The sequence below is a fragment of the Pinus tabuliformis genome, chromosome 1_2 (assembly GCF_031772625.1).
Source record: "Pinus tabuliformis cultivar Carrire ecotype Pingquan chromosome 1_2, CPIR1, whole genome shotgun sequence".
NCBI classification, from domain to species: Eukaryota; Viridiplantae; Streptophyta; class Pinopsida; order Pinales; family Pinaceae; genus Pinus; species Pinus tabuliformis.
Genome location: NC_142298.1, coordinates 745,434,272 through 745,460,775, shown reverse-complemented (window position 1 = coordinate 745,460,775; position 26,504 = coordinate 745,434,272). Strand labels below are relative to the sequence as shown.

General features: G+C 36.9%; 1 protein-coding gene across 1 annotated transcript; it reads right to left on the bottom strand.

Annotated features, from left to right (window-relative positions):
- Positions 1 to 9,997: 9,997 nt before the first annotated feature.
- On the bottom strand, positions 9,998 to 15,359 carry LOC149207912 (uncharacterized). The gene is made up of 8 exons (XM_089398182.1): positions 15,269 to 15,359; positions 14,569 to 14,742; positions 13,736 to 14,076; positions 12,716 to 13,294; positions 12,214 to 12,247; positions 10,847 to 12,096; positions 10,145 to 10,219; positions 9,998 to 10,024 (listed from the first exon to the last, which is right to left on the bottom strand). Exons 1-8 carry the CDS (start codon positions 15,357 to 15,359, stop codon positions 9,998 to 10,000), a joined length of 2,571 nt encoding a protein of 856 aa, XP_089254308.1.
- Positions 15,360 to 26,504: the final 11,145 nt, after the last annotated feature.

Genomic DNA, 26,504 nt, shown 5'->3' with positions numbered 1-26,504 from the left:
ATAATATATTTATAAATAATTCACATCAACATATACCATCCATCAACATCAACATCTAACAAAATAAACAAATTAACATTTCGAAAACCTCACCTACCTACTTTCCTTTACATGTCTTCTACATACTCTTTCAAATCTAAAGGTGAAGTTGAGATTACTTTATCTCCTTGCCATAATTATTTATCTCAAATTATGATTCAGCAACTTTGTCTATTTCTCGAGCATTCTTGGCACCTAATATATGTGCATAGAATGGTTGTTATTTTATTTATATAAATTAATATTTTCAAAGCCAACTATTATTAATTAAATTTAAATTTTCAACAAATTTCATATTCTTCATCACATTGATTTAAGATATATAGTATTTTTTCAACAAATTTCATATTCTTATCACATTGATTTACGATATAAGAAAATACTATAGGTTATAAATGTCCAACCAAAGGAACCATTCTCTTATATATATATATATATATATATATATATATATATATATATATTGAAAAAGTAATATGTTAATAAAAATTTATTTTAAAGTTATGATAAAATAATATTATTATATATTATAAAAATATTTTGTGAACACTTGATTGTAAGCAATGGCTATGAAATATTTCAAAATTTAAAATTTAAATATTTTAAAATGATAAATATAATAATAATTAAAAAGCCCCAAGGGTTAGCTCAATTGGTCAAGCCCGGGCCTCGCCAATGGGAGGTCACAGGGTCGAAACCAAAGGGTGTGACCCCCTTCGGGTGGGGTCCACCCTAACGTTGTTCGATCCTAGACGTAGCCGACCCACTGACCATGGATATCCGCGAACTAATAATTAAAAAAAATAAAAATAATAATTAAAACTAAATTTTTATTTTTAAATAAAATAATTTTTTCCTAATAATTATATTTTACCAAAATATATAAAATTTTACCTTAATCTAAATACCAATTCTGTACTAAGAAGTTTTATTATTTTTAAATAAATGTAAAATCTAAATTCAATAAAAGCTCTGAAGTTCCGCTGCAAGAAATCCTGACCACCCAAAATTAAATGTGCAAAAAGGCCAAATATATAAATATAGAGATTGACCGTAAGTCTGAGCAGAAAATCCTGCACAGTTCAAAATTCTGTGACATAATTGATTCGCATTAAACAAAATGTTTTTAAACAACCATACATTCCATTCATTCTCTATTTTTATGATACGGAGAGAATAAAAGCGTCTAATCTATTCATCCGAAAAAAAGGGAGAAGTCACGTTTTCTATGGTTTAACGCATTCCATTTGATTACGTAACGTAGTTGGAGCTGCCTTTTATTATGGATATCAAATCTCTGTCAAATTATGAATTAAAATTTGATAAAAACCTACCATTAAAGAATTGATCAAAATAAATGCAATTGATTAAAATATTGTTTAATCAAATAATTTAATGATTTTTTTTACCAAAATTAAAATATACAATTTTGATGGGTTAGTAATGTTTTTAAGTTATAAATATTATAATAAATGGGTGAGATATAACTAAACCAAAAATATTATAAATTTAATGGTATTTAGAATTGTAAAATTATATACAATTTTGATGGGTTGGTAATGTTTTTAAGTTATAAATATTATAATAAATGGGTGAGATATAACTAAACCAAAAATATTATAAATTTAATGGTATTTAGAATTGTAAAATTATATATTAAGGTGAAAATATTTGTTATCACATCTTGATTTTTGTTATTTAGAATGGGTTTTTGATAGGTCAAAGTATATATAGATTTAGTATTCTGGAAAACTCATGTGATATTGAGATTGTGGAGAGTTCACAACTCAAACTTGTAATTCTAATAAATTTTCATAGAATTCTAGGCAAATTAAACCAGAAGATAGACTTAAAAAATCCTAAAACTTGTAAGAGATACCCTAGAGCTATATGGTGGTGAATATGATCAAATTATTATTGTTAATAATTCTGAAATATATATCCGCACTTACATGAGATTCAATGCTACATAACAAAGTGAATATTTATTTGCTCAACCTACTTAAGCAGTGCCTAAACAAAACGTAAAATTTTCAAATAATTATACACACATAACAAGTTGAAAATAAGTAGCTTGCGGATAGACATTAAATGAGTTGAGACTAGATATACTCACTATTAAATTTTGGCAAACCAATTATCCAACTATAAATATATACAGCACCATTCATTTAATGCCCATTAGCGAACCACATAATTATTACCACACTTAATCCGCGGGGGCTCGCTTAACTCGATGAATAATCTGCTCATCTCTATGTATGGTCATTCATGACCTAACTGATAACAACGTGTGTTAGTCTATGTGCGTACCATTTTTAATCAGCGGTCTTTTATTGGGCTAAAGCTGTCATTGCTTTTCATATGCAGCCAAATACTTATTTGTCGTATAAAGCGCTGGAAAAGCCAAAGCACTGAGCAGAAACTATAGTTAATGCCTTGCACGTAAACATCAACCAAAATTTAGTTTACAGAAAAGACCAACTATGCATGGACTGCAATCAAAATTTGCGTGCAGACAAATACTTCATGTTTTAAAAATCAATGGCACCCCATAATGCAAATAGCAAATAATGTATCTTAATAGGCATGAATGTACATCAGTGGCCAATAATTGATACATAATGGAATTTGACGCTACATGCATACCCAACAAATTTATAATATTTCATTTTTCTTGTTTTATTTCAAACTGTGGATACGTCCCTCCCTTTTGTGAATAGTTAAAATTATTCTTCTAAGAAACGTTTAAAATTATTCTTCTAAGAAACGTTTTTTAAAACGCGTAGCAATACCTTTGATTTGGTCATTAATTATGTATATTGATTTTATTTATTCTTAACCCAAATTTATTAAATATTTTACAAGATCAGATATCAAAATATAATTTTTTACTTAAAATTTAGTAATTCTCAAAGATTTGATTGTTTAAGTGTATAATAAATAAATATTAAAAATAATTAAAAATGATTTAATGCATAGATTTGTTATATAATGTTTTTGAACAATACAATTTGAAGATCGTAAATTTAATAGTTTAATCTAACTATATATATAAAGTTTTAAAATATTTAAATGAAAGGTAATTAAATTTAATTGGATTGATTTTCTTTTCTTCTTTGAATATTTAAATGATGATGATGATGATGATGGTTAACGTCCACTGAGACCAAACAATAGTCTATCGGACTTAAAGAAACAAATTATTTATTTTGATTTAAGATTTTATTCCTATGCTCAAAAAGCTTGGAGAGAAACCTCCCGAGCTCACTATAATTTTGACATTGTAAAAGGCTAGGAAGGTCAGTATTGTAACAAAGATTGTGAAACTGAGATCTAATGTGGTTATACCCAGGGCATTTTAAGAGGAAGTAGTTTTCATCCTCGATGTTCCTATTCTCACATATATGGCAGATCCTTTCCATCCATGGCATTTTAGGAACTGCCCAACGACCTGTTTCACTATGGAGCTCATGAGAATTGGTTCTAATATTTGCTATATTAATTTTCTTCTTTGAGCTAGTTAAAATAAAAGGCAGTCAATTAGGTTGGGGGTAGCTCTAATCTTTCAAATAGTTTAATTTTCAACCTCTCCCCATGAAATTGGAACGTGAAAATTTACATATTTATTTGATAGGCATATCTTTTATTATACAGCTTGAGTGGGCATAATGGTTAAGAACATGTGTTTCCTTGTACGGGGGTAGAGAGTCATATATATATATATATATATATATATATATATATATATATATATATATATTTCCCCTTCCCCCTCACCTTTTTCAAATTCTTTACAATTCTCATGCCATCCCCAACACCTTTCTTCGAAATATTTTCCATCTCCCTCTTTCTATAAATATTTCTATAAATATTTCAATATATACATCTTACTTAATAAATGTCATATATAAATATGATTAACATCTCTCACACATATATCCAATATATAAATAATTTATTTACATCAGGTTTGTATTGAGGAGGCCAAGGTTGTTGCTAAGGTTGCTCAATTCCATCATTGTAAATTCAGGGAAGCTATTGAGATTGAAAGAAGGCCTATCAATCTCAATAGAGATGAAGGCTAGAAAATCAGTAGCTGTTGGATCCCTGACCTGTCCTCTTAGTCTTTCTCCTTCCGCCCCTTTTATCTTTGTGCTAGCTTTCTGTGTTCCCCCTGGAGCCTTCCTTCCTCCTAGGGTTGCTCTGTGGTTTTTATTGGTCCTTTTCCTATCCCCCTTTTATTTTTTTGTGTCGTTCTCTCTATTTTATTTTTATTTATTTATTTATTTATATACCTTATATATACATATATTTATTTTATTATTATTTATTTTTATTTTATTTTTTCGGTATAATTATCTATTTATTTTATTTAATTTTTCAACTATCTTAATTAGCTTTGTTCCCTATTATATATTTTGATTTTTATTATTTATTATTTGTATTTTTATGTTTATTATTATTATTATTATTATTTTATTTTTTATTTTATTATTATTATTATTATTATTATTATTATTATTTAACTAACCTTTACTAGGCACATTCTTAATTTTATTTCCTAGCTTCAGTTTTATATATATATATATATATATATATATATTAATTTTTTAAGTTTTAATTTTTATTTATTTATTTATTTATTAATTTATTAATTTATTTATTTTTAAACTAACTTTTACCTTTATTAGCTATATTTTAGTTTTATATATTTTTATTTTATATATTTATTTGTTTGTTTGTTTTTCCTCTCTTATTTTGATTTATTATTAATTTTTTCTTTTCAACGAACTTTTACCTTTACTAGCTTTGTTCATTTATTTTATTACTTTTTTCCTTCTTTTATTTATATTTCTGGTTTCTCATTCTAACTAACTATTATCCTATACCCTATGTTTATTGTTATTATAATATTTCTTATAACTTATAATTTTAATTATTAAACCTTTTTAACTAACTATTAACATTAACACATATTAAATTATTTTATTTATATAAAATTTTTATATATTTTAAAAGAATGGTCATCAAATATAACTATATTATAAAAATGACTTTTTTACTCTGTCCCAAAGTCAAAATTAGCGTTTGGTCAAGATAGCCATTGGGGGCTCTGCTCAGACTATTTAACTTGCATAGCTCGATCTATTTCTTCAACTTGTCCTGACGATGAACCACACTAGTTGATTCGAAACAAGTCGACAAAGATCTTTCCTCATGTGATTTAGGCCGAAGTTCTTCTTACAACTATTATGGATCACACAAGCCTCAATTCAATTCAATAATTTATTTACATTAAATAAAATATCATCTTATATTTTTTCTATAGTTAAACCCCCCTACCTCCCATTGATTTCCTTATTATTCACATTTTAGATGTTCTCAATTCAACGTTCTATTACAATTCTCCTCCCAGTGTCCCCAACGCCTTTCTTCAAAATATTTTCCATCTCCCTCTTTCTATAAATATTTCAATATATACATTTTACTTAATTTATGTCATATATAAATATGATTAATATCTCTCACACATATATCCAATATATAAATAATTTATTTACATTAAATAAAATATCATCTTATATTTTTTCTATAGTTAAACCCCTACTTTCTCATTGATTTCCTTATTATTCACATTTTAGATCTTCTCAATTCAGGCTTCTGTAATCCATACTACATTAAGAACAATGTTTTTAATAGAAATCACATAGAGGAAATTTTATAAGTATGGTTCATCATCAAAACCAGATAACGACTAATTTATGAAAAATAATATTTTAATAATAATTATTAAGAACAAATAATATTATATAAAAAAAATTAATTAAAATATTTTATTACTAATTAATATATATATATATATATATATATATATATATATATATATATATATATATATAAACATAAAAATATTATTAACTCATTTTTAATTACATAAATAAATAACATAATATTATATAAAAAATATAAATTATTAACCCTATAATAATAAATAAATTTATATATTTATATCAATTTTAAAAATAAAATATTACTTCATATTTCTCCTTTTCTAAACCCCCTCCCTTTCCTTTCCTTGTTTTTCTATATTTTTTCACTAATTTATATTTTAATTAATTTTTGCTTTCCCATTTATTAACCTTATTCATTTTTTCGAGGGTTGTAACACTCCAATACAGAAATATTTTTTTTTTTTTTACCACAGTATAAATATGTATACATGTTTATTAATCCTTCGAATGCAATAACGTTATCTATCTCATTCTTAGCCAATCAATGTAATAAGGAATACTTAAATAACTTTATACCCATACCCACTCATACAAGAATTGAAATGAGATTTGCTGTACTAACCACTATACATAACCATGATACAATGGTGAATAAACAATAGTTGACTCTTGCTCTGTCTTCGGTTAATCATGCAGTTGACATTACATTTGTATGTACAAAAGGTTTATGAGCGGGTACTTCAAGGTATGAATGATTTTATGGCAATTTCTATTTGAGTGCTGGTTTATACTGCCGGGATTAATTGATGCCGTGAGTCACGTCCGGCTCTGATACTTGCCCCAACTGGCCTGCTCCACATCGTCCATCTGGCATGATGAACGGCCGGCCAGCAGGCACCATGTGCTCTCCGCGTGCTCAATGCTCCAGGACTCATGCGGACTGACATTACCTCGAACTTACCACTTGGCAGCTGTTTTCCCGGTTAATCTAGGTCCGATCCCACGGCGGAGACGAACCCGCCCAGATCAAGGGCTGTCGTCGAGCCATGGGGCGGTGGTAAGATTTAATGGTCTTATGCGTGGTTAATCCTTTAGCTCGTTTCATTGATGGAGTGACCTCCTGTCGCTCACAGCTCTATGGCGCTTTGCCTTACACAGCACTCCTTCCCTCCGGCGGTCTGGTACGCAGCAGGAAATCTCTGTCTCCCAACGCCAGTTAAGGTAACTGATCCCCTATATTTCATGGTCACGACTCTTTTCGTTTTGTGTTCATATTCTTCCGCAGGCTTTTAAATCTCACAGTTCAGGTTATGGTTACGATTCTTTTCGTTTTGTGTTCATATTCTTCCGCGGGTTTATAAATCTCACAGTTCTGGTTATGATGGTGTTTTCAGGTGAAGGGTTCGGTTGCTAAAGCCGACGGCGTCGAAGAGCCTGCTCCGCTTCTCCACCATCCCATGCCCGGTAAGAGTTTATGCATCTATTGTAAGGCTCGTAGGGCGTTTCCATGGTAACGGACTGAGCCGTTGTCCATCTTGACAGGATATCAGAGTTTGCATATGCAACGGAAACCCTTCGCCATGTACAAGGGTTTCCTTCCATGAAGAAATTTACGTTTTCTCTCATTTTGTTGTTTGTAATTTAACTTGGTCTCTTCGCCAGCATTCAGGCGGAAACCTCAGTTGAGAGGCGCTGTATGCCCGACTTGAACTGTATAATTTGTTTCATTATTATGGACTGTTAGTCGTTGCAGACGGTCAAATGTACCGGTTGATTTACTGGGTTCTTTCCTCTATGATACTGTTTCGAATTTAGTTTTTTTGTTTTAAAGAAATATTACTGGTTCAAATGGAAGCCCTTACCTAGGTTCCAATACTTTTACTCAGTGTATATTGAGCGTACTTGCCCTCTCTGTGACTTTTATCGTGAATATAAATTTTTAAACATGTATCCTTGTTCGTTTTCAATGTATGATTGCTTCTACTGTTAGTTTGTCATGAGACGCCGGCTTGGCAATGAAAGCCCTTGCTGGCTATATAATGATTCAAACATGGCTTCGGCGGTTCTTTTCAGGCTCAGGGATACTTGTTATTGTTTAATACGTATGCAAGGTGGGCACGACCCCTCCTCTGTTCCTCGAGAACAGGAGTATTTCCGTTATCGTTTCTCTCTGCATACTTAAATATTCTGTTAAATGTTGGTGTTGTATACTTGGTAATTGATTGTTGCTCTAAAATATATGTATTATTCCACAGTTGATTCGAACAGCTTGTATTTTCTTTTGTAGTAAGCCTGGGTGTCTCCGGGTACTATATTGTTGTTCTCGGTTCGAAATGTAAACTCAATGATTATGCACAGTATTGAATTCTTTTGGTTGATTTCTACCTAGGTTACAGAAGATGGCTTTGCATAATAATCAGTTTCCTGTTTTATTTCTTTACCGCTTATACTACAGGGGTTTTATTTCGGCATGGATTCGCCTTTTTTTTTAATTGAAAAATCTAACTCCATCTCTGCTAGTTGCGCAGAAACTAATTCTTAAAATTATCAAATCATTTTTTCCCATTACCCTCACTTGCCTATCATAGACCTTAAATAATTCCACAATTTATAAGAAAATTCTTCAGTTCTTAAGCAAGTCGTACCTGAGCATAAGCAAACCCCTTCGTAGCGCTTGTCAACCACCCGACCTTAGGAAGATCCTTCTCGATCTTCCACCCCCAAGGACTTCTGCAGATCTTCACTGTCTGCAACTCTCTGGCTATACCAGAGTCACGCTATCTGGTCCTAACCAGACGTAGTGGTTCAGGAAGCTTCTCACTTCCAAGCACATGCCATCTGATCTCTACCAGACATAGCATATCTCTGTTCAACTGCCATCTGATCCTTACCAGACTTGGCATTCCTCTTTTCCCCCGTTTCCTCTGGGGTCTCAACCGTCACATGAAGGTAGTTAGGTTTTTCTTTTGTTTCAACTACCTCAATAGCTACTAACAACAATTAATCACATACTTAATTAAATAGTAGTAGCACAATTAATTATCATAATAATTAACAGCAGTAGCAACATAGTTATTATAATTTTACCAAACAGAACTTTAGTTCACAGTTAAATTTACTGTCTTACTTAACATTATCGCTTTACTAGGAGCATTACATCTCCCCCTCCTGAAGTTCAACATCGTCCCGATGTTGTTGTTCACCCAGAAACAATCCGGGATAAGCTTCTTTCATACTCTGCTCATCCTCCCAGGTGGCCTCATCTGGCCCAAAGTGCTGCCATTGCACTTTAACCTGGTTGATGACCTTTTTCCGCAGCTCGACCCTTCTCCGATCTAGTATGTTCACTGGCTCGACCAGGAACTCTCCTTCCGGTTCCACCTGAAACACATAATATTCAGATTAGCAGTTTCCTAACATTCCATTTTGGTTTATGTTTATCTTACAGCATCTTCTTACCTGAATGTCCTGCCAACTTATTATGTGTCTAGGGTCATAAACATATTTCTTTAAAACAGACACATGGAAAACATTATGGACCCGGATATGGCTAGGTAGGGCTAGCTGATAAGCTACCGACCCCACTCGTGCTAAAATCTGGAAGGGCCCACAAAAGCGAGGTGCCAATTTGGCACAAGCATTCCATTGTAAAGTACTTCTCCATTCCACAGTTTATAAGCAAATTCTTTAGTGCTTAAGCAAGCCATTCCTGAGCATAAGCAAACCCCTTCGTAGTGCTTATCAACCACCTGACCTTAGGAAGATCCTTCTCGATCTTCCACCCCCAAGCACTTTTGCAGATCTTCACTATCTGCAACTCTCTGGCTATACTAGAGTCACGCTATCTGGTCCTAACCAGACGTAGCGGTTCAGGAAGCTTCTCACTTCCAAGCACATGCCATCTGATCTCTACCAGACATAGCATATCTCTGTTCAACTGCCATCTGATCCTTACCAGACCTGGCATTCCTCTTTTCCCCCTTTTCCTCTGGGGTCTCAACCGTCACATGAAGGTAGTTAGGTTTTTCTTTTGTTTCAACTACCTCAATAGCTACTAACAACAATTAACCACATACTTAATTAAACAGTAGTAGCACAATTAATTATCATAATAATTAATAGAAGTAGCAACATAGTTATTATAATTTTACCAAACAGAACTTTAGTTCACAGTTAAATTTACTGTCTTACTTAACATTATCGCTTTACTAGGAGCATTACATCTACCCCTCCTGAAGTTCAACATCGTCCTGATGTTGTTGTTCACCCAGAAACAATCCGGGATAAGCTTCTTTCATACTCTGCTCATCCTCCCAGGTGGCCTCATCTAGCCCAAAGTGCTGCCATTGCACTTTAACCTGGTTGATGACCTTTTTCCGCAGCTCGACCCTTCTCCGATCTAGTATGTTCAATGGCTCGACCAGGAACTCTCCTTCCGGTTCCACCTGAAACACATAATATTTAGATTAGCAGTTTCCTAACATTCCATTTTGGTTTATGTTTATCTTACAACATCTTCTTACTTGAATGTCCTGCCAACTTATTATGTGTCTAGGGTCATAAACATATTTCTTTAAAACGGACACATGGAAAACATTATGGACCCGGATATGGCTAGGTAGGGCTAGCTGATAAGCTACCGGCCCCACTCGTGCTAAAATCTGGAAGGGCCCACAAAAGCGAGATGCCAATTTGGCACAAGCATTCCATTGTAAAGTACTTCTCCTTGCCCGGATTCTGACATATACATGTTCACCCACCTGGTATTCTATAAAGGTTCTTTTCCGATCTGAAATTTTTTTTTGTCTGTCCTGAGCTATTTTTAAATTAGCCCGGACTCTCTTGACCATAGCTTCCATCTCTTCCAACATTTCAGGACCCAGCATGAGTCTGTCTCCTGGTCCACCCCAACTGGATGGCGTACGACATTTTCGGCCGTAAAGTACTTCGAATGGACTCATCCGCAAGGACTCATGATATCCATTGTTATAAGCAAACTCTACAAGGTGTAAGTACTCCTCCCATCGAGTGGGTTGTTGCATCACATATGACCTCAGCATGTCCTCCACCACCTGATTCACCCGCTCAGTCTGCCCGTCAATTTGCGGATGATAAGCGGTGCTAAAATTCAATTGAGTCCCCAGACCTTCAAACAAGGTCTTCCAAAAGGCTGATGTAAATTTAACATCGTGATCGGATATTATAGTTTTTGGCAGCCCATGGAGCTTAAATATGTTCTGCATGAAAACATTTGCAATTTGAGCCGCACGATATGTAGATTGGACTGGTATGAAGTGAGCTGACTTACTGAGTTTGTCTACTACAACCATTATAGAGTCATTATTCTTCTTGGACTTTGCTAACCCCGTAATGAAGTCCATGGTGATAATCTCCCACTTCCATTCTTGTATAGGTAATGGCTGTAGTAAACCCGCAGGGTGTTGATGTTCAGCCTTAACTTGTTGACATTCTAAGCATCGCGCCAGATATTCTACCACGTCCCTTTTCATGCCTGGCCAATGATATTCCTTCCGAAGCGAGGTGATTAATTTTTGATAGCCCGGATGTCCCGCATAAAGGCTTTTATGATATTCATCCATAATCTTTTCTTTAATATCGCTCTGATTGGGTACATAAATTCTTTTCTGGTAACACAGAATTCCGGCTGCATTCAATTCATAACCTTGTTGTATTATGTGGGTATTCAAATTCTGCACCAGTTGCTTCTTTTGTAGGTAGATTCGATCTTGTTCAACAGCCTCTTCAATTTGTTTGCTAAGGGTGGTCTGTCCTTCACTAATACCAATTTCATAAATGCAATGTACTTTTCGACTCAGTGCATTGTCCACCTTGTTTTCTTTTCCTTTCAGGTGCTTAATTTCAAAATCGAAACTCCCCAAAAAGTCTACCCACCTAGCTTGCCTAGTGTTTAAAGTTGGTTGACTAAAGTAGCTAGTTAAGCTATGGTGATTGGTCATCAATAAGAATTTTCTTCCCACCAAATAATGGCGCCACATTTTCAGCGCATGAACTATAGCAGTTAGTTCTAGATCATAAGCAGAATACTTCTGCTCATGCTCTTTCAATTTTCTGGATTCATACGCGATCACCTTCCCTTCCTGCATTAGCACCCCTCCTACACCCTCTTTGCTTGCATCTGTGCAAACTACATACTCCTTCTCTGGGTCTGTAACACTCAGCACAGGTGCAGTGGTGAGCAAGTTTTTGAGCTGTTCGAAGCTCCGTTGACAATCTGCTGTCCACTTGAATATTTTTCCTTTCTTTTGCAAAGAGGTGATAGGATATGCAACCCTGGAGAAACCTTCCACAAACCGCCGGTAATATCCAGCCAGCCCCATGAAAGACCTGATATCTGCCACGTCCTTTGGTATTGGCCATTCCATTATGGTTTTGATCTTTTCGGGGTCCACAGCTATACCTTTTTTAGTGATAATATGCCCCAAATACTGGATCTGCTCGTTATAAAAATCACATTTGCTAAATTTACCATATAGCTGATGTTCCCGTAGTGTCTGTAACACTAATCTGAGATGCTCCTCATGCTCTTTAATATTCTGGGAGTATATAAGTATATCATCAATAAAGATTAACATGAATTTGTCTAGGTACTGATGAAATACACTATTCATCAAACACATAAATGTTGCAGGTGCATTGGTCAACCCGAAAGGCAGTACCACAAACTCGTAGTGCCCGTAACGGGTTCGAAAAGCTGTTTTGGCTATGTCCTCATCCTTAATTCTGATTTGATGATAGCCTGACCTCAAGTCGATCTTTGAGAAGATTGTCGCCCCCTTCACCTGATCAAACAGTTCATCAATGCGGGGTAGTGGATATTTGTTTTTAACTGTCAATTTATTCAGCTGTCTATAATCTATGCACATACGGAGAGTTCCGTCCTTTTTCCTAACAAACAATACAGGGGCTCCCCAAGGAGATACGCTGGGACGAATATACTTCTTGTCTAACAACTCTTGCAGCTGCATCTTTAATTCAGTTAATTCCGGCACACTCATCCGGTATGGTGCTCGGGATACTGGGGCTACACCGGGTACCAATTCTATGGTGAAATCCAAATCTCTTTTGGGCGGCAGCCCTGGTATTTCTTCAGGAAATACATCTGTAAAATCTCGCACTACTGGTATACTTTCCACAGTCGCAATTTTATCTTCAGATCTAGCATATCCTACTTGTACTGCATATATTTGACATTTCTTCCGGATACTTTTAGCTAGCTGTGAGGCCGTAATTGGCCGGATCTGCACCGGTTTTTGGATACCTTGAATTTCCTTTTCTTTTCCCAGTTCATCTCGGTAAGAAATTGTTTTTGTCTTGCAGTTTATTACAGACCACCGCCTTTCCAGCCAATCCATCCCTATCAACACATCATACGAACCGAGAGGGAGTACATTCAATTCTGTCATTACTGTCTGACCGGCTAACCTTAGTGGACAGTTGCTGACCTTAGCCAACACTCGTCTTTTGGCCCCGGTGGCAAGCTGTACTAACCATGGATTCTTAAACTTAATAGCTTGCAAACTACAATTTTCCACAACTTTGGGACTTATGTAGCTTAAAGTAGCTCCTGGGTCTACTAAAATGGAAACAGTTCGATCAAGGATCTTACCTTCAAATTCTATCATTGTTGGCTGGTAATCAGCTTGTCGATCCTCGAGTGCGGCATTTATTCTGGGTATGGACCGAGCCACGTCTCCCACTGTGGAGGCTTCGTAAATCTGGGACACCTGATCGCTTTCCTTCCGGTGAGGGCAATTTTTAATATAATGTGGTCCGCCACAACCCCAGCACTGAACCGATGGCCTAGCTGAACCCTCATTATCAGCTCTACCCGACTGTTCACTATATTTAGATTCAGCAGGTGGCTTAAATCTGATCTGATTCCTTGATGGGTTTCTATTGCTGGCCCCTTTTGAGAATACCTTGTGAAAATTGCTGCGAGTTCCCTTGACTCCTACAGTCATTCTGCTGCCCTTTTTATCTGCCCAGCGCTTCCCAGAATTTTCTCCTTTTTGTTTATTCTGCTGATAACATATTCTAGCTTTCCATATTGCTTCGTCCATTGTCTTCGGATTATCAAATTCGATTCTTTCCCGCATTGCCTGGGGTAGGCTGCTAACAAACCGCTGCACCTTAGCCTTTTCCTCCCGAATGTACGGTACATAGCGAAGCAGAGATGTAAATTTAGTTATGAACTCATCTATGGTCTGCTGCCCAAGCCACAGATCATGAAATTCTCGTGCTTTTTCATCATAGAAGCGTTCTGTCAGGTACTTTTCCTTGAAATATCTTTGAAAAGTCTCCCAAGTCACATCTTGCTCACTCACCCCCCACACCATCTTGACTTCTTCCCACCATAATGTAGCCTTGACCTGCAGCTGGAAGATGGCCAGCCGTGCCTTAAGATGGTGATCATACTCGTAAACTTGGAAATACTTGTTCATGTTAATTAGCCAAGCCTCTGCAGCTTCCTCCGATTCCCCATCAAAATGTGGTGGTTTAATCTTCCGAAACTCCCCTTGCAGTTCTATCCACTGTCTCTTTGGAGTTTGATGTTCAGAAGCGTTAATAGACTTCTCTCCTCGAACCTCTGCCCTTTCCTCTGTTTCCTCCTGTTCGGTGTGATAGCCTTGTTCATCTGATACTCATGTCTGCTCAGGCCTAGGATGAGACTGCTGTTGGTTTTGTTTATCGGATAAACTTTTCAGGATCCTCTCTTGTTCCATGTTTAGTCTTGCGTTGTCCTCATGCAAACGGGCCATTTCGTTCTTCAGTTCCTGGACTGTCTCCAATATAGTCAAATCAGTGTTGCGGCCTTCCTCTCCCAGTTGTACCCATATCTCAGGATTCCTCTGAGGGTGAGTAATGTTGTCTGGTCGATTCAAATTTCCATGAGGAGCGCTACTTGTTCTCCTCATTCTGTTGTCACCTGAACAAAATTATCTCATTTCAACAGATGTAATTTTTATATTTCAATATACCCCTTGCTTGCTTGTTAGGGAGTTACTTATGCATTGCTGTCTCCATTAAAATTAACCTGAGGTCACAGAGTTGTAACCTGGTCTCTGATACCACTTGTAACACTCCAATATAGAAATAATTTTTTTTTTTACCACAGTATAAATATGTATACATGTTTATTAGTCCTTCGAATGCAATAACGTTATCTATCTCATTCTTAGCCAATCAATGTAATAAGGAATACTTAAATAACTTTATACCTATACCCACTCATACAAGAATTGAAATGAGATTCACTGTACTAACCACTATACATAACCATGATACAATGGCGAATGAACAATAGTTGACTCTTTCTCTGTCTTCGGTTAATCATGCGGTTGACATTACATTTGTATGTACAAAAGGTTTATGAGCGGGTACTTCAAGGTATGAATGATTTTATGGCAATTTCTATTTGAGTGTTGGTTTATACTGTCGAGATTAATTGATGCCGTGAGTCACGTCCGGATCTGATACTTGCCCCAGCTGGCCTGCTCCACATCGTCCATCTGGCACGATGGATGGCCGACCAGCAGGCACCATGTGCTCTCCGCGTGCTCAATGCTCCAGGACTCATGCAGACTGACATTACCTTGAACTTACCACTTGGCAGCTATTTTCCCGGTTAATCTAGGTCCGATCCCACGACGGAGACGAACCCGCCCAGATCAAGGGCTGTCATCGAGCCATGAGGCGGTGGTAAGATTTAATGGTCTTTATGCGTGGTTAATCCTTTAGCTCGTTTCATTGATGGAGTGACCTCCTGTCGCTCACAGCTCTATGGCGCTTCGCCTTGCACAACACTCCTTCCCTCCAGGCGGTCTGGTACGCAGCAGGAAGTCTCTGTCTCTCAATGCCAGTTAAGGTAACTCATCCCCTATATTCCATGGTCACGACTCTTTTCGTTTTGTGTTCATATTCTTCCGTGGGTTTATAAATCTCACAGTTCAGGTTTTGGTTACGATTCTTTTCGTTTTGTGTTCATATTCTTCCACGGGTTTATAAATCTCACAATTCTGGTTATGATGGTGTTTTCAGGTGAAGCGTTCGGTGGCTAAAGCCGACGGCGTCGAAGAGCCTGCTCCGCTTCTCCACCATTCCATGCCCGGGTAAGAGTTTATGCATCTATTGTAAGGCTTGTAGGGCGTTTCCATGGTAACAGACTGAGCCGTTGTCCATTTTGACAGGATATCAGAGTTGCATATGCAATGAAAACCCTTCGCCATGTACAGGGGTTTCCTTCCATGAAGAAATTTACGTTTTCTCTCATTTTGTTGTTTGTAATTTTAACTTGGTCTCTTCGCCAGCATTTAGGCGGAAACCTTAGATGAGAGGCGTTGTATGCCCGACTTGAACTGTATAATTTGTTTCATTATTATGGACTGTTAGTCATTGCAGACGATCGAATGTACCAGTTGATTTACTGGGTTCTTTCCTCTATGATACTGTTTCGAATTTAGTTTTTTTGTTTTAAAGAAATATTACTGGTTCAAATGGAAGCCATTACCTGGGTTCCAATACTTTTACTCAGTGTATATTGAGCGTACTTGCCCTCTCTGTGACTTTTATTGTGAATATAAATTTTAAACATGTATCCTTGATCGTTTTCAATGTATGTTTGCTTCTACTGTTAGTTTGTCATGAGACGCCGGCTTGGCAATGAAAGCCCTTACTGGCTATATAATGACTCAAACATGGCTTCGCTGGTTCTTTTCTGGCTTAGGGATACTTGCTATCGTTTAATACATATGCATGATGGGCACGGCCCCTCCTCTGTTCCTCGAGAACAGGAGTATTTCCGTCATCATTTCTCTCTGCATACTTAAATATTCTGTTAAATGTTGTGGTTGTATACTTGGTAATTGATTGTTACTCTAAAGTATATGTATTATTCCACAGTTGATTCGAACAACTTGTATTTTCTTTGGTTGTAAGCCTGGGTGTCCCGGGTACTATACTGTTGTTCTCGGTTCGAAATGTAAACTCAATGATTATGCACAGTATTGAATTCTTTTGGTTGATTTCTACCTAGGCTACAGAAGATGGCTTTGCACAATAATCAGTTTCCTGTTTTATTTCTTTACCGCTTATACTACAGGGGTTTTATTTCGGCATGAATTCGCCTTTTTTTTTTAATTGAAAAATCTAACTCCATCTCTGCCAGTAGCGCAAAAACTAATTCTTAAAATTATCAAATCATTTTTTCCCGTTACCCTCACTTGCCTATCATAGACCTTAAATAATTCCACAGTTTATAAGCAAATTCTTTAGTGCTTAAGCAAGCCGTACCTTAGCATAAGCAAACCCCTTCATAGCGCTTGTCAACCACCCGACCTTAGGAAGATCCTTCTCGATCTTCCACCCCCAAGCACTTTTGCAGATTTTCATTGTCTGCAACTCTCTGGCTATACCAGAGTCACGCTATCTGGTCCTAACCAGACGTAGCGGTTCAGGAAGCTTCTCACTTCCAAGCACATGCCATCTGATCTCTACCAGACATAGCATATCTTTGTTCAACTGCCATCTGATCCTTACCAGACTTGGCATTCCTCTTTTCCCCATTTTCCTCTGGGGTCTCAACCGTCACATGAAAGTAGTTAGGTTTTTCTTTTGTTTCAACTACCTCAATAGCTACTAACAACAATTAATCACATACTTAATTAAACAGTAGTAGCACAATTAATTATCATAATAATTAACAGCAGTAGCAACATAGTTATTATAATTTTACCAAACAAAACTTTAGTTCACAGTTAAATTTACTGTCTTACTTAACATTATCGCTTTACTAGGAGCATTACAAGGGTTTAATTTAACTATTTAATTTAATAATTTAACAGCTTTATGTAATAATTTAATCACTTTATTTAATAATTTATATTTAATAATTTAACCACTTTATTTAATAATTTAATCACTTTATTTAATAATTTGTCTCCCTCATCCCTCATCTCATTTGACCGTTCATAATTTAATTTAATATTTTACATTTTTATGATCGTTTTTCTAGTCTCCATGCTCTTATTATTTATAAGTATGTTCAACTCTCAAGCTTACTATCTGTTTGGTTTTAAGTACCTGATAATAAATGGAGTATTCACCCAAAACATTAAACATGGTACAAGTCTACTCAATTTTCTCTTAAAAAACTATATATATATATATATATATATATAATTAATATAATACTATAACTTTTTCCATGATGTGTTAAATTAAATAAAAACTAAATAAACCATAAAAATTAATATATTTTATTCCAAATATTTATATACTAACCAAATTAAATACATAAAAAAAACCATTCACCAAAATTTCATTATACAAAATATTAGGTCACATTACCATTTCGTTGGTTGAAAAGCTATTTCTCGATGCTAACTAATTTTTCGTATTTTTCCACCTCCAACCCAATTAAAATTTTAAAATATTAATATATAACATCAAATTAATGATAAAATAAAATTATATTTCTATATAAATTAAAAACATATTAATAAATTTTAATTAAATTATTGTTTGACGAAACTAAAAGAACCATAATGATGCTCATGAATGACACCATTCTCAATCAAAGATAAAACGAAATGTTTGTTTATTTAAAAAAAGGTATTATGAAAGATAAACGAGAAATAAAACAAATGATTTGTCACTGGACTATGTTTCACGTGTCTTCTTCATGATCCTTTTCATGAATCTCATTCCTCTTCCTCAAATGCATTACTAAAGACCTTGTTATAATTCAAGGCATGGTGGCAACCAAATGTGGTCTATCTTGTAAAACATCTATATATGGATCCCTCATCCAAGAGATCCAAAGGCTGGAATTTTGTAATTTGCAAGAAAGTGCTGTTGGTTTCTCTTTGAAGACATTGTTGGGTGATATTGCTTTGTATGAGGTGAAGAGGGCTTTCATGCTGGGAGGATGATGCTAGATCAGACAACTTGGTTGTAATCCTCTCTTCTACTAATTCTATCAATAAAGCTATTTGAGTTTTCCTCCACATGCTTGTATATCTCTGAATCTTGTATTTGTATATGAATTTGTATGGTTAATGTACATCTGATCCTACATTATTTATGGTTATAGATCTCTATGCTTTGATGGTATTTTGTTGCCTTGACTCTACAGGTGTTCTTTGAAGTGGGAAAAGGGAGAAAGGAGTGGTGAAAGCTCTATCAAAGGAAAGAGGAAACAAGCAAGGAGACTAGCGAAAGACTGAGGTTGGTACTCTCTGCTTCTCTCTCATTTATCTCTCATAAAGGAAAACAAAAGTGACTTTAGTTTGTTTGTTTCTAAGATAGCTACCTGTCTTAGTGGGACTAGCAGCTCTAAATGGATACTAGTTTTCCTGATAACAAAATGGTGACTCCACTGGGGAACGAATAGTTTGTTTGTTTTGTTACTATTGTTTACTTTATAAACCACAGATGGAGCCTGAAGTCAAGCTAGCTAGCCTTCGAACTACTTCTACTATGCAACTGCAAAGTAGATCAACGCTGCTTCAGTCAATCTCCGGGTTGGTTTATGAACTGAACATGTAGCTTGCAAACATCCTAAGTGCCCTTGTGGTAGCTCAAATAACCTCATTAGATCAGCCCCTATACTTTGTGTTTACTGACTACCATTACTTAAGCTTAAACCCCTGAACTTAGCTGCAAACTGTGAGTGAAAACCAAGCACAGTCTCATCCCTGGTCCATCGCACTGTCTCTTCATGGCAACCTAGATGCATCGCACCTCCCATGTGTTGCAGGTGAGATGCATCCTTGTTTCCTTGTGTTACAAGTGCGATGATTGAATAAGACTGTTTCTACCTCCAGATTTAGGTTTTTTCTTCATTGTCTTCATCTTTATTCAGTAGTTTTACTGTTTGTTATCAATATATCTCTATTGAAACCATCTTCCTTTGCATTATTCAGCCTCCATCAGAAGGAATTGTGAATGTTTTTTATGTATTTTTCATCATCTACAGTTCTCTTTTGCAAAAAGTAGCTTAATCAAACTGTCGTCTTTTGATTTGAAAGTGTCACAAGTGTCATTTTCAGTCAAGAAAAGAGTGTCACAAAGAATTCCTCTTTTAGATAGTCGATTACACTTTTGCCATTGTATTTGATTTGAATAATTAGTATTTCAAGTGTTGAAAGAAATTTTAAATTCAAAATCGCAAAATGTCGTCTTGGCTTTACTTTCTTTTTTTTGAAAAGAAAATTGTTAGTACTGTTGCTTTGAGAGAAGATAGTTCAGATCTATACTTTGTTTTCTTTTTGTCATTCTCACATTAAGGAAACTAAAAAACAATACATGCATGTGCATTTACATTAAGACTGCATGCTGAAGTTGATTTAGGAAAAGTGCATTTAGTGTGTGCTCCTGCTCTATGTTGAAAGAATTTCATTTATTTTTCTTAGTAGCTAGGATTTTCATTGCAAAAAGAAAGTAAACAACTGTTTATCATCTTAGATTGCATATTTAGGAATTGTATATCTACATCACGTGGTGAACCTTAAAGGAAAACTTCTTAAGAAAGATCAACTGTAAAATAAACTTCAATGAACATAAAAACGCTTTGGAACCTAACGCACAACATTTAGAAGTCTAGGCTAGAGACATTTTCTGGTATTGTAAAGTCTGGTAACTATCGATTTCATCGTAGGTTGGGTGATTCTTCCTCTTTAAGACGACAAGTGCCAGTACGGACTTGTGCTCCCACGTACCGTCGAGTATATATTGGGAGACCACAATAGGCTACATCCTTTATCCTTAGGAAGTCGTGTCTACCGCCCTATCAATCGCAATGAACTTAACACAACATTAGGAAGAATGACTGCCGTACTGTAAAAAGTCTTCTACAGTTTTGCGATTGGTTTAGTAATCCCTCTGTCTAGATTTCCAGAGTAGTCACTTTTGTTCCTTTTCGGACTCCTTAAAAGAAAAGGTCCATCTGAGCACTTGTCACTTCAGGCTCATTAAAAATTGAAGGCAACTAGAGCCATCTTTAGCTTTTCCTCGACTCTTAAAAATTGGAAAAGCAATTTGTGTCAAAGCGTCATAAAATTTATCTTAATCGGAATAATGTCACTGTTCCCTCATTGGTCTTTAGGTTGAGAAATGGAGTTTACCAATCAAGGATTTCCCCTTGGGGGAAATCCTAGTCCCTTCTCTTCTTGGGGAGATGTTGGTGCTCCACATATGGCTACATTGTCCCTTCCAGGACTCACAATTGGCCTGCTAGTTTGGCTTTTCTCAACCTCTGTCATTAAAAACACCGCAATTCCTCGACAATCCAATCAACAACCAGATGAAGTTGCTCCTCAACCTTCCACTTCATTTGTTTCTCCCTCTCCTTCTTCCTCTTTGCTTGGTGAAGCTTGCAATGCTAAAAACCAAGTAACTGAGAAGAAGAAGAAAGGGAAGGAGAAGAAGAAGAAGAGTCCAATAGCAAAAGGGGGCAACCGTGCATCATCTGGCGAAAATCCACACACTGCACCTTCCAAACATAAATCTCCATGTGTCATTTGCAAGGGAGACCACTATCATCGAGATTGTCCCTACATCCCACAGATCTTGAGGGACTAGTCTAGTGTCTTCAACCTCTGACAATCATGTTGAGAGCACACCATCAACTAGTGAAAACGAAGTCAATGGACAAAAAGGAAGATCTAAATTTCCTTGTAGACTATGTGAAGGCGATCATGCCCTCCACCATTGTCCCTTCCTAGACAAAGCGAAAAGAGTCTTGGATAACTATCTTGCTTCACCGCAGTGACTCCCTCCTGGATACAAGAAACTCTTGCCGAGTCCATCGCTAGTCGAAAATCCGACTGACACACTGTTTTTGTCGGTTGAAGCAGCTATCATTGAAGCTAAACCCTCTGAGTCCACACTGGACCAAAGCCAACAGGTCGAGACAACAGTCGACCCAATCTTGTCTTCAGAGGGTCCACCTTCAGATGATACTGTCACCAAAGAGAATGAGAATGACACTGTTCAAATTATTTTCATAAAAACAGACTCCGATGAACATGGGGGAAATCTACCCATTCCTTTACCATAGGAAGGAAGTTCGTCAAAGTTTTATCCAGCCATTTATTCGGTCCCACCTCCAAGCAATCTAGTCGTTTCCTTTGATTGGAATCTACTAGGTAGACCCTGCCTACCATCTAATGTACCATTCCGAATCATAGTACAAGCTTACAGAATGATCATGGTTGGTACTATCATAGATGAAGGGGCTTCTGTGAGTATCCTTTCCTCAACTACTTGGAAAGCGCTTGGTTCGCCATCGCTTCTGCCTGAGATTCGAAATCTGACAAGCTTCAACAAAGGAACCAGTCGACCATTAGGGATCCTTCCAAATTTGCCTATAACTTTGAGAAGGAAAATTGTTCATCTAAACGTGATGGTAGTCCAAGGACCTCTAGATTACAATCTACTCCTTGGACGTGACTACATTTATAGCATGGGAGCTATTGTTTCCTCACTCTTTCGAGTGATGTGTTTTCCACATGAAGACAGAGTGGTCCAGCTCATTCACCAGATTTCATTCCTAGGTTCAAACACGAGCATTTTTACGCAAAGTTCAAGCTCGTTAAAAAATAAACCTCGCCATGAGAAGTTTTACGTGAATTTTAAGCTCGTCAAAAAATAAACCTAGCAATGAGCAATTGTTCCCATAGAGTTTAAGCTCATTAAAAAATGAACCCCACCTTCAGTAAATAATCTTTGCGATTGCATAATTATTAGCTTTTGAACCTCGGTCATGTTCGTACCATCACCTCCACTCTTTTTTAGCCGATCATAAGCCTCCATTTGATTGTTTACCCTTTGAGGAACAACTGTGACAAGTGATTCTATTAGCCACCTTCTTTACACTGCCATGATTGAAAAGTTCCAAACCTTACCTGGAACCAGTTTCTATCCAAAAAACATCACTCGTTCCTCAAAAAATGTGTCTCCTTTAAGCTCTTTTCATCTGACTCGTAAAATATGAAAAGATTTCTGAGCAATTGGCCTCTCCAGCTCGTTAAATTGATTGGAAGTGCCATCCATCCTCTAGATTTTAATCTTTTTGGACTTGAGGGATTATTACACAAAAAGATCAAGCACTTGTCTTGTTCGGCTCGTTAAAACTATCGAAAAATCATCCCTTTCATATTATTTTACACTTTTTCGGACTTAAGGGATTACATTATGAAAAAGGACCACTGGAGTTGCATTTACGTCCCTTTTTAGACTCTCTAAAATTGAAAAAGACTGAGTTATATTTGTCGTTAAACTCGTTAAAACAATAGCGACAAACTTGTCCATGCAGACAAGAGCGAGTTTCACTGTGACTAGGCTTGTTAAAACATAGCAACAGGTTTGCCTGAAGGGAAAATTATAGAACAAGCATATGTTATCCTCCTCAAGCTTGACAAAAATAAAGAGGTACTGTTCAGCAATGATTGGGGAAAAAGGGAAGAAAACTTTAATAACTTCATTGATAACAGGTCGCTCTTGAACATGACACTTTCACTCCATCACCATGATTGAGTCGGGTTGGGTTATTCCATTCGTTGATGATATCACCATTGGTCCACCATACCATCCACATTGGGGTTAATGCTACCAATCCATTTCAGTGTCACCGGTATGTTCAAGAGAAGTCGCTCAGAGAATTCACCAACCTAGCTAACTTCTCATCCACTGCAATACCTTCACTCTCCACTTTTCATGACCGCCACCCTGAACCTTATATCATTAGATCATTTTTGCCTCCACAAAATCATTTGCTCCATTCTGTGTCGTAGATGTGGGATTCATTAAGGCCCTCCTACGACGGGTCACTTCTTGTCAACATCAGCTCATTATCTAAGAAGTTGACTTAGGGACAACCCTTTCAATACTTTGAAGCTTGCATGCCTTAATGGCAAGTTTCTCACTTTTGGTGACAGGTTTACATCAATGGCCTTCGACCGAAAGATTTAACGTGGTGTTCGACATAAACTCATGTATTCACACCATGTGAATGGTACTGCAGTACCTTGAGGGTCATTATCATTATCGGTGATTCCTCTCGCACCTGTTAACAGCTTACATCACTGGCTGGTAATCAGGTGATGTCTTTTCATGTTCAACATCAGAACATCTTTTCACATGGATCGATTTATACTTCGGGCGAAGATTGAATGAGTTTGAAGACCTGGAATCTAGTTTCATCCATCCGGACTGCGATATATTCAGGAAAATAAAGACATCAAATGTACATCACAGCTGCATAGATAATCATCCAAACTAAAGGATGATGGCTCTACCAAAATCATCAGTCTGCCACACAGACAATTGTCTGTCTTATGTACATGAATATGAATTTCTAAATCTGAGCATGGGAATGCCTGCCTCAGCTAGATCATGAAAATATTGTGAAGATAACGTATTGTATTATTTCTTATTACAGGTCACCTTCCAGTTCAAAAAACCTCAGATCCCCATTTATAAAGCATTTCACCTGACATCAAAAGATTTACGACCTCATGCTTTAGGGGGAAATTGTTATAGACATATTTGGGCAATGCAATCCCAATCACATATGTCCATAAACCAAGGGCTTCTAAACCCCTAAAAGTGTTGTTTCATACCCTAAAGGAACAAGGTCAGTTGATTACATCATCTCCCAAAAGTTCTCCATGAAAAACTACTCAGAACTGGTCAAAACTGGACCATACAGACTGCTCCATCCATAGGGTGTGATGCATCTCACCTATTACACATGGGGGGTGCGATGTGTACTAGAAAGCACTTCTATAGGGTGCGATGAGCGAGAGCAGACAAATGGCAAAAGAAGTTTGCTAGGTGGAAACCCATAGAATCTTCTAGAAACTGCTCATATGACACTTGCCTCTTTGAATTCACCCAGGGATGAGTAAGAGATCTGAAATCTCCAAGTGGAACCAAGAACTATCAGTGAAATGACACTAATCAAAATCCCAAAAGCTGAATCACTCTCTTGTAAACATCTATATATGGATCCCTCATACAAGAGATCCAAAGGCTGGAATTTTGTAATTTGCAAGGAAGTGTTGTTGGTTTCTCTTTGAAGACATTGTTGGGTGATCTTGCTTTGTATGAGGTGAAGAGGGCTTTCATGCTGGGAGGATGATGCTGGATCAGACAACTTGGTTGTAATCCTCTCTTCTACTACTTCTATCAATAAAGCTATTTGAGTTTTCCTCCATATGCTTGTATATCTCTAAATCTTGTATTTGTATATGCATTTGTATGGTTAATGTACATATGATCCTACATTATTTATGGTTATAGATCTCTATGCTTTGATGGTATTTTGCTGCCTTGACTTTACAGGTGTTCTTTGAAGTGGGACAAGGGAGAAATGGGTGGTGAAAGCTCTAACAAAGGAGAGAGGAAACAATCAAGGAGACTAGTGAAAGACTGAGGTTGGTACTCTCTGCTTCTCTCTCATCTATCTCTCATAAAGGAAAACACAAGTGATTTAGATTGTTTGTTTCTAAGATAGCTACTCGTCTTAGTGGTACTAGTAGCTCTGAATGGACACTAGTTTTCCCGATAACATGTTGTTATAAGCATTAGGGTTATGTACGTGTATTTTAGTCTATGGTTGTTGTTGTTTTTTTTTTTCTCCGTAAATCTATGCTAATTTATATTACAAAAATCAAAATTTACATCAGAATTACACCAGGGCTGTGGCCCTGCATTTTCAGCGGGATTTTCTTCATGAAAAACCTTCAGAGTAGCATCATTACAAAAATGATTCAACACAGTAGACTTAGTAACCGCCACAGTGGATATGTGAGCTGACACGGTGGATAGACAAACCGATAAACTGACACGGTGGACTGACATAGTGGATACAAAGTCCGATATGGATGACACATAGACTGAAATACAAAGAGCACAGTAAATTGACATGGAGCAAAAAGAGTTGCTTTCCTGGCAGCATTGAGCTTGATGACAGCGGAGCTAATCCTCATCGGTCGTCTTGGGCTCCTCCTTCGCCGGACCTTTAAGCTTCTGCAAGACCTCCCCATCCTTCACCTGACCTTTAAGCTTTTGTGAAACCCTCAAATCCGCGCTCAACGCTCTCTGAACCGGAACGCTAGGGCCTGCTTCATCCATTTGAGTGGCTGGGGGAGCGCGAGTTGAGGGAGGCTCTCGCATATCGACTGCAGGGACCTGCATATCGACCACCGGTGCGCCCAGATTGTCCTGAGGACCTCTGTGGTTATTGCAGTGTTCCACCATAACTGAAACTATCAGAGTATTGTTTTCCAGCGTACAAGGAATTCGATAACGAATAGCTGGGTGCTCCAGATGCCCACATTACGGAATTTCTCCCCATCCACACATAGCTCCGCGAACTACAGGTCTGTTGGAGCTTCTAATGTGCTCATATGCAATTTTCGCAGAGGAGGAGGGCGAATTGACAGGGTGCTGGGTGGCAGAGCGGCCCCGAGAACCTCCTCTGCGACTAACCATCCTTAGCCTCTCCCGCGGCATCGTCAGGTCAACCTTCGAACCCGAATCCCTCAGAGAATGTGTGCTCAGAATCTCCTCCACTAACCTCTGCGTGGAATGTTTGCAGGTATGAATCCAGGCGACCGGGGGAGCGTAAATAACGGGCGCCATATGCCTCGAACCAAGCTGCATAATGAATGTGCATCGAACCAG